This window comes from Siphateles boraxobius, unplaced genomic scaffold (genome assembly GCF_051911475.1).
Source record: "Siphateles boraxobius isolate OS27281-9 unplaced genomic scaffold, OSU_SipBor_1 6, whole genome shotgun sequence".
NCBI classification, from domain to species: Eukaryota; Metazoa; Chordata; class Actinopteri; order Cypriniformes; family Leuciscidae; genus Siphateles; species Siphateles boraxobius.
Genome location: NW_027509186.1, coordinates 34,052,501 through 34,071,064, shown reverse-complemented (window position 1 = coordinate 34,071,064; position 18,564 = coordinate 34,052,501). Strand labels below are relative to the sequence as shown.

Below are 18,564 nucleotides of genomic sequence, written 5' to 3'. Positions count from 1 at the left end.
ACACCATCTGAGAACTCCATACTAGGAGAATGTGAAGGAATAGAGGAGGAATGGGAATAGGACAGTTAACAGACATAACTGAAACGCATTGTATCGCTAATCAACACTTTGGAAGTATACAGCTTTGAATGATGGTCAAGTGAAGTAGATCTCAGTCAGTGACTTTGTTTACACAGCAGACTGTATGTTTTTCAGGTCTGATCTTTAGGACTGACTGTTCATGCTGTTATCAGTCAAGTGATTAAATTGGATCTTTTTTGTTCAGAGAGTGTAGTCAGTTTCTATTATCTACATCAGTTGCCATAGTAATGTCATAGACATCAGTCTCCACGCCATGTAAGGATGATCGTATTGAAGCAACAAGTGCAATGATGTAATGGTAGGTAATTCTGGGATTTTAACTTTGCAAGCTAACAGATATTGTTTCTAATAAGTTGTAATAGTTTGTATGATTTAGGCAGTCTCAGTTTGTGTACTGTTGATGAAGAATTGAAATAAGGTTTGCCAGAAAATGCTAGTTTGGCACTAGTCAAGTTCGTAAGACACAAAAGCTAAATCTTATTTTTAATTGAGATAATTAATGGTCTAATTGTTTCCGCTTGATAAAATGTGTTTTCATTTTTTTGCAGTTTAATATCATAGAACAACACCACAAAGGACAGACATCTCAAATGTACCACAGTTGACCATTTTACTGGCTTTGCTTGGCATATTGCTTCACAAAATCAGCACACATAGCATAAATTAATGTTAGTAGAGCCACAAGTTCATTCTTTCTACATCTTTCGTCCACCTGCAAAAACACATAATAAATTAATAAATTAATTCACAAGCGATAAAGAGTTGAACAGAAATGCTATACAGAAAAATCCACTCAATGAAAGACATTAGTAATTTTTCTCGTCTGCCCTGCTTTGGCCCCTTAAACTACAGCATAAGTTCTACTACAGCTCACACACACAAGTATTATATTCATTTACTAGTACTCTCCCATAACAATACATTACATTTTATTTTTAGAATAGAAAATGACATTAAGAAACCAATTTCAGCCTGTAAGTTCACTTAAACGTTAATGAACCGTTAAGGCCAATGCCAGTGCCACTGAATGTCCCACAAAGTTTAACATCATAAAATAAGGTCAGTCTTGTAAAGCACATTTTTAAATAATCCACTGAACTGATGAAAGGATTTGGATCTAACAGACAATCTACGCAAGGTTTATTTAACAAGTCCAGACCACTTACAACCTCATATGTAAAGTTTAAACTAACTTAATACAAAATGGTTTTGGAATATGAAATGATGTCGAGTTCAAAGGAAAAAAAACCCCTCCTAAACTGCTCGAATTGGAGTATTATTCAGAGGGCCCAGCCCACCATATAATACTGAATGAAATGACAAATTCTAGTCTTCTTGACTGAGAATGAATATGGCGCTTTTTTCTTTACCCCTATGCTTCAGCAAGCACATTTGAATATAACTGCATTTCTAGAAAATCTCCATAACCTCAAATGTTGCTAATATTGTTGTATTATCACGCATTTAGACTGCTGAAAGAAATACCATTATGCTCGTTTATAAATAATTAGCACTGTTGTCCTACAAAACAGTGGTCTAACTTCACAGTTAAACCAATGTTTACAATGAAATAAATTATCACAGTTTAACAGTGAAGTGTGCCATTTCTGTGCCCCTTCCATTATGCTCCCTTATCCGAAATTGTTCAGCTAGTCCAGCCTAAAAAACATGTACGGTGTCTACCATAAACACAACATGCTCCCTGCAAAAGTCCTTCCACTAATCTCAACAGGCATAAATCAGGACTGATTTACAGCTACAGCTGTTCACGTTAACCGTTGAGTTTGCTGAAACTAGGAGAAGTTTATATTTGGAAGCCTTTTGCTGTAATAACTGAGCATTTGCAGATAAATGTGAGCGTTTTTACCTGTCCATACATACATCCCCTCTGACGAAAACACACAAAGGAGATTAACAAATTTATATTGTTTATATGTAAGTTTGCTCTAATCTATTCCATAATGACAGCCAAGGAAGAGATGTATTATAATGAAAGATAGTCACATTATCCTTTATCAGATAGCAAGCCAAGTAAAAGACTGGTCACTAAATACTTTGAAGTGGTCAGTGAGGGGCCGTTTACACGAGACCACTTTCAACTAAATGAAAACTTTTTTTGTTGTGGCCATTTACACGACAACCGGGTTTTGTGGCCCTGAAAATGCAAACTTTTGAAAACGGGTTTCAAAGTGCAAGTTTTTGAAAACAATACCATTATCGTCTCTGTGTAAACTGCAAAAATGTGAATTTGTGAAAACGGTGACATCATGCACATGCGTATTACATGTTCAGTTTATAGGCGTGTAGTGTTTCTTTACAAAGTGACATTACCAACTACGGGCCTGGCAGCAGAATACAGCGGTTTCGCTTTCGCGGATCTGTGTGAACGAGGATCGTTTTGACAATGTTTGTCATCTACACGCTAAAAAAAGCAAAGGAAAAACGTTTCCGTTTTTAGTACATCATTGTCGTGTAAATGTGCCCTTAGTACGTGTTGCCTTAAAAAAGTCTTAGGAATAGTTCAACCAAAAATAAAAATTTTGACATCACTTATTCACTCTCATGAACTAAAAGCCCATTCCTACCAAGAACGATAACTATAAAGGTAAGTATAACGATAACTATATTGGCGTCTGCCACTTTAAATGCTTAAGCTCTTTAAAGTCGGATGGATTTTGATTGGCTGTCAATGTTTATATCATTCGTCAGCTGAAAGTGATTCCAACAATGTCATTGGTGGTGGAGACTTTCCTATTCTCCATGAATTAAAACGATTATTAAAACTGTATAGTTATAGTACTTTTTTGGTAATTGAATGTGTAGGGAAGCAGAGAGTGTTTGTAACAATAACTATACAAATGCGCACAAAGATCTGAAAATGATCTGGAAGAACCTCTGTTCGGCACTTTCTTCCGCAATCCAAAAAACTCCCACAGTGGTGCGCTAACTTTTTTTTAATGTTTGTCGTCTTCTTTTTTCTGTTTCGTGACGGGTGGCAACCAGCATTAATGTGGAATACTGCCACCTACTGTATTGAAGTGTCAACCTCATAGTTACTGGCACTGGATTATTTACGATATTGTCATATGTGCAGTATTAACATGAATATGTCTTTTTTTATCCACACCAGTACATTACATGCGAGGAAAAAAAGAAGGCTATAGGAATTTGAAATGACAGAATTTTCATTTTTTGAGTGAACTATCTTTTTAAAGACCCCATTAATAAAAAAGCATCGCTCCTTTAGTTGTTGCATGCTACCTTTGAATTGACAATGCGTGATATAAGCAAACTCTACATGTTCAGACCACCTCCTAAAATGATCTGAGTTTGGTTTGATTTAAAGGGGTCTAGCTTTGCATTCAATTAAGCCACTACTCATGTGAACCATTGTCAGAACAAGTGTGAAAACACCCGATCTTTTAATGCAAAAACTACAAGAATCTCTTTCTAACTTTTCCTACATTGCTCGACTAAAAATTGGAAAACAATGATAGTTCTCTTTGATGAATCTATAAAAAATTGCAATGGCAAGGCAGACCTCCATGATTTCAGAAATCTTTTGTTTGAAGTGCTATTCTGCTTTTGTAACACTGTTAAAGTTTAAGTGTGTAATTTCTGCATAACTAGCACCACCAAACAGATTTGAGGTTCTCTGAACACTCGACTTGTATTGTTCAGGCTGGCCTCAAACTAACGGCATTGTTTGAGCCAATGTTGAGCAATGACAGAGTCACAGAGTATACATTTTTCAGGGGGGATCCTGACTACAAATGGCTTACTAAAGCCGCTTTTCCATCGTCAGGCAAAACCGTTCTCGTTGCTTAACCGTTTCATTCCATGCCGATCCGGCCCGCCGGTACAGATATGGTTTCATTTTCCACTGTGGGGCTCATAACAGAGCTCTTTGGAATGTAATACAAATGCGTCAGTCGTTGCCTTGAGTTTACCGACGATATGAGATGTAAATAGCGACCACATGGAGGATGATCAGATATTTCTGTTTTAAACGTGTTAGCCGAGAATGGTTCGTAATCGTGCCGTACCAAACCAAGCTCAAGTAGAATTATAACCGTTGCTTACCATTCTTCGAATCATTCGGCCCGACGGATGGAAAAGCAACTTTAGTTGTCTCTGACTTTTAAGCTGTGATGAAAGTACTTTAACATTGAATATTTTTGCACACATCACTATTAACTAGTTTTAAATACGATTTCCAACATGTCAAATACCACAGAAGATTTACTACTCATAGTTCTTCGCTTACACTCACAGAGAGCAAGTAGCTAAAGTTTGGTTTCACTGAACTTTGAAAAGTCTAACATGCATGGCATGACAGTCCAGGAGGTTCAGTGGGGTTTTGTCTTCAAAAGACCAAATGAATTGCATCTATGGCTTTAGTTGGTGCATCATTCGCTATTTTGTCCCAGGCAAACCACTTTGGATCACGGTGTAACGGTATAAGAGCATTCCGAGTGACAGGGAGAAACACATTCGGTGTGAACATTTGAACATCATCAGGACTTGATCCCTTTAGCCGGCTCGGTTGACTGTCGCACATCTGTCCACTCCTGCATGGTGTTCTGAAGGGCCTGTGTCTTCTCTTTGTCCACTTGGACATAGTCCACTTTTTCATCTGAGGTCACTGAAGAGGTGGACGGCTATAAGAAAGATAAAATATGTTATGGATTGTGAAAGGATATGAAGTGATGCTATTTCTAAGATAAATTTAATGAACTCTTTCCCCGCCAATGATGGAATTTTCCAGCTTTCGGTGTTTTCAATGTTATACAATGGGGGGGGGGGGGGATATTACGTATCTTTTAAAAGAGTAATGAATCTCTGGATCAAAACACATGTGAAGTAGAAGCAGAAACAAACCATATAATATGTAAGCAGATGCATATGTAAAATAGCACGATCATCAACATGAAACAGCATATAAATCAAAACTGCCTAATGTTACTGAATGAAATGTCGACCCAGGACGAGGTTTAGGACTGTGAAGTTTTGATGGACTCGATCTATTTCATCTACGTTTTGATCATCGTTCTGAATCTGATCCAGATGTATTCTTTGATAAAAACTGGATATCACAGATTTTTTGCTCAAAATGTTGCCTTTTTTATGAAACTTACCCACATTCAAGTGTTGATAAAAAAAAGAATGCATGAAGCTAGAATAAAACAGAGTTTTGTTTTTTCGTTTAAAAGCAGAGGGTCTGTTATTTCAATTGATATATTGCATGTTTAGGTATTCATACAACAAAATATTCTGAGGGCCTTCTTAAAAAACTCTGGTGGGGAAAGAGTTAATATTATTAAATAGTATTACATCGTAAAGAAATAAAAAATCCATCTTTGATTGTCAAATAATCCCAGGTACAGTTCAGTCTCAACCAATACAATTTCATGAGGTAACATCTATCAGTCGTGGAAGTCTATTCTGATTAGTTGATCTCTTCTGACAATGAGACAAAGAGAATTAAATTCTAAAGCAAAAGATTCGTAAGTGCACAGGAAACAGTTTTAACATGTTATTTAATGCTTTTGGCTTAGCATACTGAAGGTGTCCACAGGGGACTCATTTTGAGCGCTTCATTATGACCTTTTTAGTTTATATAAACTAGTGTGTGTTAGACATACCTTTCTGTGTGGGCTAGGGGAACCAGGCTGAAAGTCCAGGGCCAAATAGTCCACATTGCCACAATTCCTGGGTGCAGGACTGCTGGTACCACTCATCGCTGGGGAGGTAGACACTGGGTTTTGCTGCAGAAAAAAAAACATGTTATTTGAGAAATAGCTCGAGACTGAAAAAGAACTTGGTACTAACTACAAGGTTCAGGTTCTATCTCCAATGCACATTGATGCCAGTTCATCACATCCTGAGTGAATAAAATGCTAAACCTGAAGTAATTTGCTCACCATTGCCACATAGTTCTCCTCACTGTCTGCAGAATCAGTGCTGGTGATGCTCTGGGTTGAGATGGGACGACAGTGCTGTGACGAGATGGAGTTCAAAGGCCTGTAAAAAAAGTAAAGCTGAATCACTCAATCATGTCCTCTGCACGATTAATCGTTAAAAGATCGATTGCATGGAAGCATTATTCGCTTTTTCATTTTAGATGGGTTAAAATTATGAGAACAAACTTTATAAACATATCTAACTAATTTGTAGGTGTTTTAATGCAGACTGTTGCGCCACTATTTGCCTTAACTTTTATGCTGATATTGAATGAATGGCATATGATTGGTTGCATGGTGTGCATTGTCATGACGTTGAACAAAAACAAACTGTGGTTGTTTCACTTTACATGTCAGTCAGACGACTTCTTCCTTGTTTTTGGCCATATAAAGTGACATTAGAGCCCAGACCTCATGTCGTCAGGAAAAATCTACGCAAGACTACAATATAACTGACCAAAATGAGGTATGTAAGGAATAATTGACGAAGGGCCGTTGAATTATTAGAAAAATAATGCACACCAGAGGTGGTAATGCGGCCACGACACGTTACACCTCGGGTGTGTGTTATTTTTATAGTAATTCACTGGCCGGATTCAATTATTCCGCTTATACTACAGCTACCACACCTCAAGACATTGTTCATATGATGAATTTCAAGACATTTGTCAGGTTTTTGTCCTTAACACGCTCTTGTGTGTAGGGCTAATTTCTGACACACTTCATCCCAAGACTAAATAGCCTACACTGCAAAAAATACTTTTCTTACTCAGTATTTTTGTCTTGTTTCCAGTCCAAATATCTAACAATTCTTAAACCAAGAACCATTTACTAGATGAGTAAAATGACATAAGATATTGTGTCTTGTTTTCTGGGGGAATTAATCAAAATTAAATGAGTTTTTGCTTTAAAAAAAAAAGAGCTAAATTATCTGCCAATGGGGTAAGAAAAATAATGTTAATTCAAATAGAAACAAGGTTATTTTTCTCAAACCATTGGCAGATCATTTTGCTTGTTTTAAGCAAAAACTCACTTCATTTTTAATTTATTTCCCCAGAAAACAAGACTTAATATCTGATGTCATTTTACTACTTTAGTAAATGCATCTTGATTTAAGAAATGTTTGATATTTGGACTGGAAACAAGACAAAAATACTAAGTAAGAAAAGTATTTTTTTGCAGTGTATAGAGAGAGAGAGAGAGAGAGAGAGAGAAAGAGAGAGAGAGATAGATTAAGTGTGTGTGTGAATTATCTGAGTAATTAACGACTAATAGTGAAACTGTAAACTTATCTGTTCCAAGAACAGCGCAGTTATTACCTCGCTAGTGAGAAATGTCATTATAGTCAAAGTTGTTAAACTATTTTACTGATAAAAGCATCAGAGCAGCGCTGACAATACGTTTCTGTGTGAGTGCGTGTCCGTACTGTATCTGTATGTGTGTGCGTTTGAGTAGGAAAGAGAGCATGTGTTTTCCGTACATAATATAACGTCATTTTGTCACACAAAAATCATTTTTTCCTATTGTTTCCAATATTTATTTTCTTGGTCAGTGTTGTTGTGGGTTTTGCTTCTTTTGCTGTTGTAGACTGTAAAGACCTTTAAAATCATTTGGTGAATTGATATGGAACTGTAATGCGGTAAAAACCTGCCTGGAACTACTTTTGCTGTAGGTTTCCCTGAAAATAATTTCACACCTTTTGAACGTTTATCAACCCTCCAGATTCAAGCATTCAACAAGCCCGTAGCATAACAAGTTTTTAATAATTTTATCATGGGTTTGCTTGTTAATTTATTACTGCAAATCTTAATAATAGTACTGAAATGTTGTTCTAAACAGGGAGACACACTTACATTGGTCTTGTCCAAGACATGGTGATGGGGCTCTTGAAGGGAAGTTCATCAATGATGCCATTGTTCCTTAAGTCAAGAGGTGTTGGTTTTGCTGCAAACCAAGACAAACAATCACCTTTGTTTTATGTAGAAACTATGTGCATAAAATTTTTTACAGTTAATTAATCTATTCTTGTAATCTGGATTTACAGGTTTTAACCGAACACTGTAAATAAACATTGTAAGATGTGCTTGTGCTTAAGCACAACTAACCTGTCCGGTTAGGTTTCAGGTTGCGGTTGATTGGTGGCGGTGTGACGTCACTGAGTCGGCCGGGTCGGAGACATAGTGATGCTGTGCTGCCTTTCCTGGCGGGCAACGTTGCTGAGAATCCTGGGAAGTCAAAATGGTGAGGACCTGGGCTCATGGGAATGTAATTATTTTTAGGACTGTCAGCCAGGGCGGCACTGAGAGGGGAGGAGGACGAGCCGGGATTCATGGGTACATAGTTATCCTCAGAGCCGGCACTATCGGAGCGGGTCAATGGGGCTTTAGTTCTCTGAAAAAAAGAAAGAAGAACAATATAGCTTACACAGTTTCCAGATCAGTGGTGGAAACCACTGTGACACACACCATTTGTTCTTATGTAGTTTGAATAGACTTGTTATTGTCAGTTTGTGACTCTGTGAGTTATGAGGTCACTATCAGGAAATGGTGCCATTTGTGTCTTTATGACTTACTACGGATATAATTAACAGAGTACTGAACTTAATCTTATTACTTGAAGACAAATTTCCTTATTGTGCCTAATTTTTGAAAATAAGGCACAGTATGGACATTTCAAATCTATCAAATAATGCGGTTAAGTGACCCTTCAAATGGCACTATTTTCTTGTGAATGACTCTAAGAAGTAGAAATGTTATAGAAGCTAGTTTACCAGGTAAGAGCTGAAGCCATCATTTACAGACTCCACTGACTGACCAGAGTTGTTGAAGTACACTGGCCTCTGGTGACTGCTGGTCTCAAAAGAAGATCCTGAAACACAGGAGTGGGTATGAGAAAGAAAAGAGAAAAAAAATCGATGTAAAAACAAGTCTGCCATGTGATCAGCAGTGGCACGGGGGAGGTGGACGGTCATAAAACCCTTGAGCAGTTCATTCTGTTCAAATCAGACCAAGCTTTTTATTCCTACATTAATTCTGATTTCACACAGATGCGTTATTGGTGGCCATTTCTTCATATGTCGTGTTACCTCACCGATTTGCTTCTGTGGGAGCATGGCTACCAAGCACAGGTGTGGGAATCAGGCGAGGATGGTCAAAAGGTCACTTCCTGTTCCTGCAGACACACTAGTCTGGCCTTGCTGAGCGCAAACCACTAGGAAATCACTGAATTGTGTCTGCTGTTTTTCTCTCTGCTTATCAGGCCGGAACAAGCCATTCTGGGGCTGCCTGCATGGCTTGAATTTCATTAGCCTCCTAGCAGTGCAGAATAAACCTTGACCAGATTGCCTCTTGGTTTCAAATCAGGCGTACACATTCAGAAAAGAACAAAAGTGAAAGTTAGCGGAGAGATAAAAACAATATTAATCGAACTGAAAGATTAAATTGGCCAGCTGCAAAGTGTAGAGACTACAGACTTTATGTAATGAGTTCATAAAGCTGATTTAGCATTTGAGAAGAGGACAAGTCAAGTAGAGAGACAGGAGATGAGACGGTAAAATAAACGGGCAAAAAGAGTAGAGAAAAGACAAGAATAAGGACAGGAGACAAGATGAGAACGAGAAGAGATGAGGTTCAAAAACAGTAGACGAGAGGAGAGACGAGAAAATGAGAGGAAAGAAGAGATGAGAAGACAAGAGGAGACCACATGAGAAGAGATGAAAAGAGAAAAGAAAAGACAAGACTAAAATAAAATGTAAGGAGAGGAAGAGAGCAAGAGAAATGACAGAAAGAGAAAAGATGCGATTAGACGAAAAGGAGAGACGATGAGACGAGATGAGAGGAAGGACCAAGCAAGAGGAAAGGAGAGACAAAGGGAGAAAAGACGAGATGAGAAGAGACAAGACAAAAAGAGAAAGTCAGAGATGAGACATAATTAAACAAGATGAGAATGAAACGAGATTAAAACAGGCAAGATGAGATGAGACAAAATGAGAGGAAAGGAGAGACAAGGAAATAAAAGACGAGATGGGATTAAAACGGAAAAAGAGAGATGAGAGGAGACAAAATAAATCATATGATTTATAATAAATGTTTGATTTAATCTTCTCTTCTCGTCTCATTTTGTCTCATCTCTCCTTTTCTGTTTTCGTCTTATCTTGTCTATAGACAAGTGAGAGAAAAAAACTATAGAAAAGAAAAGCTAAATGAAGAGAACAAAAAAGTAGACAAGACAAACAGAAACAGACAAAACGAAAGGATTCTAGACAAAATGAAAGGAGATGAGACAAAAACTAAAATAAACAAAAGACAAAATTAGAGTAGATGAGAGAGAAACCGAGAGACAATAGGAGAAGAGACAAGATGAGAATAGGACAATAGAGATGAGAGGAGACAAAATAACACCAGATTAAAACAAACAGACAAAATGACAGGAGATACCAGACGAAGCAAGAAGAAAGTTGAGATGAGAGGAGACACGGCTAATAAAATAAACAGATTTACTAAAACCGAATCAGATTATGAGTGTAGTACCCCTGTGAAGCCTGATGTTCTCCACCGCCGGCAGTGTGTTCCTCCTCGGGATGACGGACACCGAGGAGACCTCTCCGTTCTGAGCCCCCACACACTGCGGGACGCCCCACCGTGTCTCTGAGCCCTGGCTGGGTTTGGGAGGTCTGGGAGGAGGTGCGTTTGTGGAGTCAGCACTGGACGGCATCAGGGCGTTGTGGTTCTTATCAAACGTGCGTGGGATCTGGTACACAGAGTCAGGATTGCTGGGTGAATCATAGTTGTCGAGGGCCCGCTGCTCATTGGTTTGAGGGGGTGCTAGAGTGTTATTGGGGGTCTTATAAGTGTAGACGTCTTCAGATTCAAGATCTGATGGCCCTTCGGAGCTGTAACCCCTGGGCAGGACATAGCAAGCGTCACGCAAGTCGGTCCGCAAGGGGGCCTGCTGATGCTTGCCGGGTTTGGGTAAACTGTAGAAACCGTGAAGCTGGGCGCCCATCCCGTTCAGACAGTGAGAGAAACCATGAGATAGTCTCTGAACCGCAGAGTCACTGCCCACCAGAAGACTGCTGCGCGAGGCCTGAGAGAAACTCGCACTCCTACGGGACCAAAAAGCCATCCGTTAGTTATTTATGAGAACATATTTATACAGTCAAGCATTATTTTCTCACATCCATAACTTCTGCCACAGCTCAAACCAATGAATAATCTAATCTATAATAGGCAAACTATTAATAGCTCTTGCTATAAATAACACTGTACTAATTAATCATTCAAATTTGACAAGGCAAACTACAGTAATGACCAAAAGTGATAGAAAGTTTGACATCTTCATCCTTTAATCAAATATTGTTAAAGAATATTGCGTAAACATATTGCATAATTGTGCTTGGAGTCAATTGTTTTATTACTGATAACGCAATGAAACATGCCAAACTGTTTGGACATAGTTTATGGCAAGGCTGTCATACAAAAACATTATGACAGCCAACGAAATATCCATGACTGATTATGTTGTTGTCAATGTGGTCATTTTCCTGTGAGCTTTTTGTTTTACTATGCATTTTTAAGATCACATATTTTTTTGTATTTTATAATTTCCTAAATTTACATGCACTTTATTTATCACACTACAAATATGAGTATGTCATGCAGCACATTTGTATAATGTATACAGATATAAGTAAAGAAAAAATAAAAGAGTATGTGTGTAATGTTAAGATTAAACCACTGGAGGCAGTGATTCTCAGTCTCTCATAACACATGTATTCTGCCTAGCTCAAAGAGAGTTTTTTATTTTTTTAACAGTCTGCTGTGTACATCCATTCAACGGTCAATCTGTTAGTAAATGATGGAGTATTTATGACACTCTGTATTGGTAGTGAATGATGAATATCATGGACATTCCCCCAGTAAAGCTGGAATGGCTGGTACACATGGGATAAAACAGAGTTTGTTTTCTTTCTGCAGGCTTTGAACTTATTGAATATCAAATAGCTGTGTGAAGAGACGTAGTTTGTGAATGATAGGTATAGTAAACATGGTTTGATTAGTGTGAGGCATTACAGCACAACTGTTTCATTTGGCATTATTTTACTGGGATTATAATCAAAGGAAGAGAATCAGGGTGAAATGACTAATGAGCACATCCTGTAAGTGAATCCTTCTGCAAACACTGCAATACGTCACCGTATTTGTAAGAAGGTCTCATAGGTTTGTTTAAGGTTGAAAACAATCTTGCTTATGACCCAATAACAATAATATCGCTGTAAAATCTTCTTAATTCCCAGTTACAGATAACAAGAGTTAAAACCAGTATAGACTGGTAAGTCTGTACTGGTTTCAAATGCAGGTCAATTTTTTTTTAATATTATTTTTATGGCAATTAAAAATGTGGAAAAAATATATATAAACTAGTTCAGCCATGAAAGGCTCATAGGTCCTTTACATGCAATATGCAAGCAATCTCATAATTACTGCATGGCACAAGCTGATTGGCCTCTGCAAATCCTGCAGCCAATGAGATTGCTTGCTCAACATTTAAATAGTCTGCTTCATTGTTTGCTGTAACTAGTTCCTCTGAAACCCTCCACCTCCCCCAGCTCCACCTGCCTAGATCTGCTATGAGATTTGTGTATGTCTATTTATGCAGCAGCAGCGTATCTTACATCTCACAGCAGTGTGTCTGTGTATCTATTAGCAGTAGCTAGTCCATACTTGCTCTACAATAACAGTAAACAGTAATAGCAATATTACAGCAATAACAGCAGCAGCAAGCGCGTAGTAGATCTAGTCTGCCAAGACCAAATACATTAACATTGCGATATTGCATTTAAATTTATAATCATTTACTGACCGTTTTTGTGTGATACAGGCATTTAACAAACATTGTATTCTTTCTGTTATAAGCCCACCACTGGAGCATTCCAATCCAGTGACATCAGCAACATCAGCTTTTTCTGTCATAATGGTTTATCAATATCCTGCATAATTTTCATGACATTTTTGATTTATGCGGGGTTCTCTAGAGATCATACATCAGTACATGACAGCTCTTTATATGAAGGATCATTTGTCTCTGGATGCTGGCACTCTCCATGGATGAATATGTGTGTGAGTGGAAGAGTCAGATCCATCCACTGAGATGCTTGAGTGAAACTGACGAGCATCTCTGAATCATTGGAAACACAGGTGCTGGACTGATGTGCATCATCATCATCATCATCATCATCATCATCATTATTATTATTATTATTATAAATATATTTTTGAAGGTAAAAGGTATTTTTTAACAAACACGCTTGTTTATTTATGTATATTCTGTTCTAAGGGAGTCACACCACATGACATTTTACAATCTGAACTAACCTTGCCTGTCTTAAAAAAATATCTGATCTTTAAGAGACTTATTGACGTTGAAATCTTTGTTGGTTGCATCACTTGATTTTGCTTTTTTTTATTAATAAGCATTTTAATTTGAATACAATCATATTTTTTTTATAATAAATAATGATATAGATTAGGCCAAGGTACATCCAGTACTGAACACAATATCTTGTTAGTTTTTTTTTTGCTCTGTAAGCTATAAGGGGTGTAACATGAGCACATCCCCAGACATCAAGGCTCTTACCGTGCACTCTCACTTTTGCGGCTCATGCATTGATGGAGGAAGAGGTAGTCCTGTGGAGCACTGTTAGACAGAGGACTATGAGAGTGGCGTATAGGTATGTCGAATGTGAACAGCATTGGCTGGCTGGAGTGGGCGGGAACAGATGTTTTACGTTCACCAATCAGTGGAGCCAGAGAGCCACCCAGATCATTAGCCAAGGAGCGGGAAATGTGGGTGGTGGATGATCTCTCATCTATAAGAAAGAACACGAAAAACAAACCTTTAGGAATTTGAACAACCAGTTATGCTTTCATTTTAGGACACTGTAAGTCACCTCATAAACCCTGGGGCGAAACCAAACGCTCAGCAGCAGGACATTGATCATCTGAACATGAGATTTTCACAGTATTTGATTTATTGACCCTGAGCAACATGCTGCTTTTTCAGATCTATGAAGTCCAATAACAGAAGCCACGTTTCGTTTATTTCCCGCATTGATCAATGAAGTCAGGAAAAGAAGTCGATTGAGGGTTTTGGGCAGTAATTTCCATGAATGATTTCAATATGTTCCATCAGGTTTCATGAGGAGCAGGAACAGCATTGTACAGAAGACTACAAAAATTATCATTAGCTGCAAGTTAAGCCACTTGATCAGTATCTGCTTTTCTACGTCATCGCAGCGCTATGTGAACAGCATGGCCTTTGCTTTGGGCTGTTTCTCTGTGACATCCATGATTTGTACTGTATGGGTTCGCTAAAGAAAAATCTCAGGCCTCTGAACTTAAAATAGACCAGGCGGTGAGCCAAAATCAGGAAGTGCATATGACCCTCCTCCTACTACCACTCCGATCTGCCCCTGAGAAGGGCAGAGAGTAAGAGGGGAGAGAGAAAGACATACAGACAAAGAAAGGGAGACAGAATGAGGAGGTAGAGTGGGCGGAAAAGCAGGTCTACTGCACTTGCACTGTTGAACTGCATACTTGCTGCAGAACTTCCATCCATATATCCTGGGAATTGGTGTGCACTTTAGACACTGAACTATTCTTCTACGTTTTAAAAGATTACAAAGGCAGCATTCTAACTCGGCTAACATTCGTCACGCAAATATCACTCCTTGAAGTGCATGAGTGACTTAACTAACACATGGTTAATCTCTAGCATGTGGCTAAGTTAACGTCATACTCTAATAAGCACAAAAATACATAACACAGAAAAAATATGGAACACCAAAAGTGTGTCCAAATCTGTGTACTTGTACACTATTCTGAGCCATTCTGTAGTATAAATAGTCTGTTTACAATGAAAACTCCAACAAGAAAAAGTGTACTTTAAATACCTGGATGATGCACTTATTTACCTGGAAAAACAAAGTGTGGAATGTGGACAGTTCATGCACTCAAATATTGCATCTTTCCACATGTAGACAAAAGGGAGGAGCTAATAGACTGATGCTGGATGACAAAATATCCTTGCTAAGCTAACACAATACTCTAATACGCACAAAAACATTGTACATTGCACAGACTGAAATGATAAAAGACTAAAAGAGATTGATGTAAACATGTTGCTAAGTTAAGGTAATACTCTAATAAGAACGAAATTACATAGCACACTATAGCAAATATTGTCTTTCAAGGTTTTCTGTTAGCAGGTTGCAAAGCTAACGTGTTACTTTAATTACTACAAAAATACATAGCACAGAAAAATATAGAACTACAAGTGTTTGACATCGACATGTTGCATAGTTATTGTGATACTCTAAGCACGTAAAATACATAGCACATAAAAATATTACATTAATTAGCATATTTTTAGGTTGAACTATGTATTTATACTTTGTAGGAATGAATTATTACAAGTAGGGTGAATTCAGTTTGATTGGGACACTTTTTGCAATTGAGATGAATGGGAAAAATTTTAATAAAGTTTATTAAATTATATTTCCTTCGTCTCTGTCGTTCATTTTGTTCCACTGAGTACGTTGCAGTGCATTCTGGGATTGACTTATCTATAAAGATGCACGCTGCCAATTTGGCCAAAATGAGGTCTTACAATGCAGAATAATTTGCCTACAGTTTGAGACAGCTTTAGATTTGGTGATGCCTTAAAAAACTTTCCAAGTAGGCAGCACTAGGTTGAGAGTTTATAGGGTTTCCTAACCTAACAAGAGATGTTACAACTCTTCTCTGTTCTGGTTGGTCATTGGGGTCTGAATGCAATGCACATGACAAGAGTTCGGTACAGAGGATAGGAGTGATTTTGTGTTATAAATAAGGTCACATCACTGCCTGGGGCACAGGAAGCGATGCACAAAGAGAGAAGACAAAAGATAGTCTTTCTTTTTTCCTGTCATTTGAACAACAGAGCACGACCAGGCCTGGCCACGGTGTCAGGGGTCTGCTTAAGGTCTTCAATTAGCCCATTGTTTCTCAGGAGCCCAAAGCTCCCAGGGCTACATGCGCAGCGCTCCTCTAGTAGGTTCAGAGTGCTCTGAATATGCGCTCAACCATGACAGGGAGCTCAGAGTCCACTAACCGCCATTACTGTATTGATTTGGTGAAGGAGAGCACTCTGTGACCCTCCTCTGAGAGAGGGGAAAGTGAGATAGGGGAATGAGGTGCTCAGATCGAGATGGTTTGCATCTGTCACGTAATACGGACTAATGCAATGAAGTAAAGGCATTTTAGAGCAAGGAATGGCACACAGCTGTGTTGTGTTTGATTATCTTGAAGCTAATGGCAAATAGAATGACCAGGTATAGGGAACCCAACCAATCAAGGATCTATGATTGCTCAAAGATAGAATTAGGATGAGTAATAGAGCTTCTGTTACGCATCGGCTCGACCAAATAATGCGGGGTTCAGACTACACGATATCAGCCTGATTTTGGCGCAATCCTCTTGACGTAGAGTGTCGTGGTGATTCATAAATGACAATGGCTGACGAGACGCAATAATCAACCATTTCATCTCGTATAGTGTGCGACGTTTCACGTTGTCATGACAGAAAGACTAGCATGTTTCATTTTTTTTCCGTCCTCCATAACGAGTTTAATCACATCTGTGATGTTTACCAACACAGCATTCAAACATGATGGTATTGGTGCTGAACTGGAATTATGCAATTATCCAATAGACTGAGGAGGGGTTCGTGGAGCTTCCCTTCCATTTTTAAAAAAAGCGATAAAGCGATAAAATGGAAATCGCAACATATCTTTTCTACCATTTTGTGACGTAAAACTGCGTGAAATAGATTATCAAAAAAGGTAGGGCGGGGAGGGACTTGGTTCTATTGATTGGATGGAGGCAGATCTTGTAAGAAAAGGGCCGGGCTTAAGTGGAATGAATAATTGGAGAAGTCCTGTGTATGTCACCAATCTTGTTCACCGTTGTATTGAATTATGACATTTTGATCGAAACCCTCAACATCAAAAATGCAAAGCATAATAACATGCATTTAGAAAATAGAGGATTTTTTTAATTTCATGTTGTCTTTAAAAGAAGGAAAAAAAACATATACAGCATATTCTGCCTCATTCGTAGGGCAATCACAATCAAATACAATTAGTTTGCTGGGTCTCAGGAGTCCAAAATTAGTAAGCCCGGTGTGGAGAGAGGGACAAGGCAGCCTTTATCTTGATCTCATTTCCTGTCCATGTTGCCTCACTACAAAAGTCATCCAAGGACAGACGATAATGTGATATACATTGAATACAAAATTAGGCATGACCTAATGATAAAATTCGTTCTCGATGTAGGAGGGATGCAGGGGAGAAAAAGGAAAACACGTTCAGAGAGGCGAGAGGTTAAAAAACGAAATGCCGTTTAATCTCGGAATGATTTCTGTGCTCCTTCAAACACCCACATTACTATCAAAACCAAAAAAGCTTATCTCTCTACAAGTGATATGAATAAAATGACTTTTGGACGCAGCGACTGGCACACTTTATGCCTGGCTGGTAAAAAGTGAAAAGCAATTTCCCTAACAGTGTCTGTGAGAGACAGTACTTAAGGAAAAGTGCCTTCAGGGGTCGAGGGCAGAGTCCAGAAAATTGACTTCTGCACCACAACCTACGGCCAGACAAAACAGGCTGCTATTGTCTCCCGGGTCCCATGAACACTCAGACAATACGTCAAATCCCAAATGGCATGCCAGGAACCATTTGCATTCCCTAAATTGGGAGAATCCATTTTCTTTAATGAGATTGACGTCAGCCCTTAATAGCATCTCTGGTCATTTTGGGGTTACTCTTCAGCATAATGGAATGGCTTATCAGGGAACAACAATACTGGTGGTGTTATGATTCATCTGCTCATCCATTCAGCCTTCTAGTATGTTAGTGCCCATTTGAGTAATCTCACTAGCTGTATCCAATCCATTTACCGAAGAACAGGAAAATATATGCTGCAAAATCTTTAGTTGAATTAGTGTGGTTCATGTGTTTGACATTTGTTCTAACCCAAAACATTAAACTTCTGCACATTGGCTATGGTACAGACATTTTGGAGAGGTGTGCAATAGCTTGTTTTCACATGACGTCACGTCACTGCGTTGCCATGGCGATAGATACAGATGGAGGGCAGGAAGTGATTTTCTATATTTAGGAATCACTATAACAAACTCAAAATGCCTATGTTTTGCGTCGTTTATGGTTGCTCAAATCGATCAAACCACGAGGAGTTTTTATCGTGTGCCAAAATTTGTTGTTCATAAGGGGGGAAAATACAAGAAATTGACAGAAAAACATCGGAAAAATTGCCTTGCAAACCTACGTCTGCGGTCGGGAGGAGCTGAATGGGAAAATGCCCGTGTGTGTCAGTGATCACTTCGTCAAAGCTGAGTTAATACAGCTTATGTGTCTGTTTGTGTAACGTACCAGTTTTTGAACTTTGTAAAGTCAAAGTAT

General features: G+C 38.5%; 1 protein-coding gene across 1 annotated transcript in view; it reads right to left on the bottom strand.

Annotated features, from left to right (window-relative positions):
• Nucleotides 1-677: 677 nt before the first annotated feature.
• Nucleotides 678-18,564, bottom strand: part of gab2 (GRB2-associated binding protein 2) — a 67,230-nt gene continuing 49,343 nt past the window's right edge. Inside the window, exons 3-10 of the mRNA XM_077207021.1 lie at nt 13,680-13,911; nt 10,574-11,148; nt 8,815-8,912; nt 8,150-8,435; nt 7,898-7,988; nt 6,006-6,105; nt 5,727-5,849; nt 678-4,742 (exon numbers count right to left, since the gene is read on the bottom strand). Coding sequence (XP_077063136.1) covers nt 4,599-4,742; nt 5,727-5,849; nt 6,006-6,105; nt 7,898-7,988; nt 8,150-8,435; nt 8,815-8,912; nt 10,574-11,148; nt 13,680-13,911 — 1,649 coding nt within the window. The 3' untranslated portion in view covers nt 678-4,598. The remainder of the gene's footprint in view (nt 4,743-5,726; nt 5,850-6,005; nt 6,106-7,897; nt 7,989-8,149; nt 8,436-8,814; nt 8,913-10,573; nt 11,149-13,679; nt 13,912-18,564) is intronic.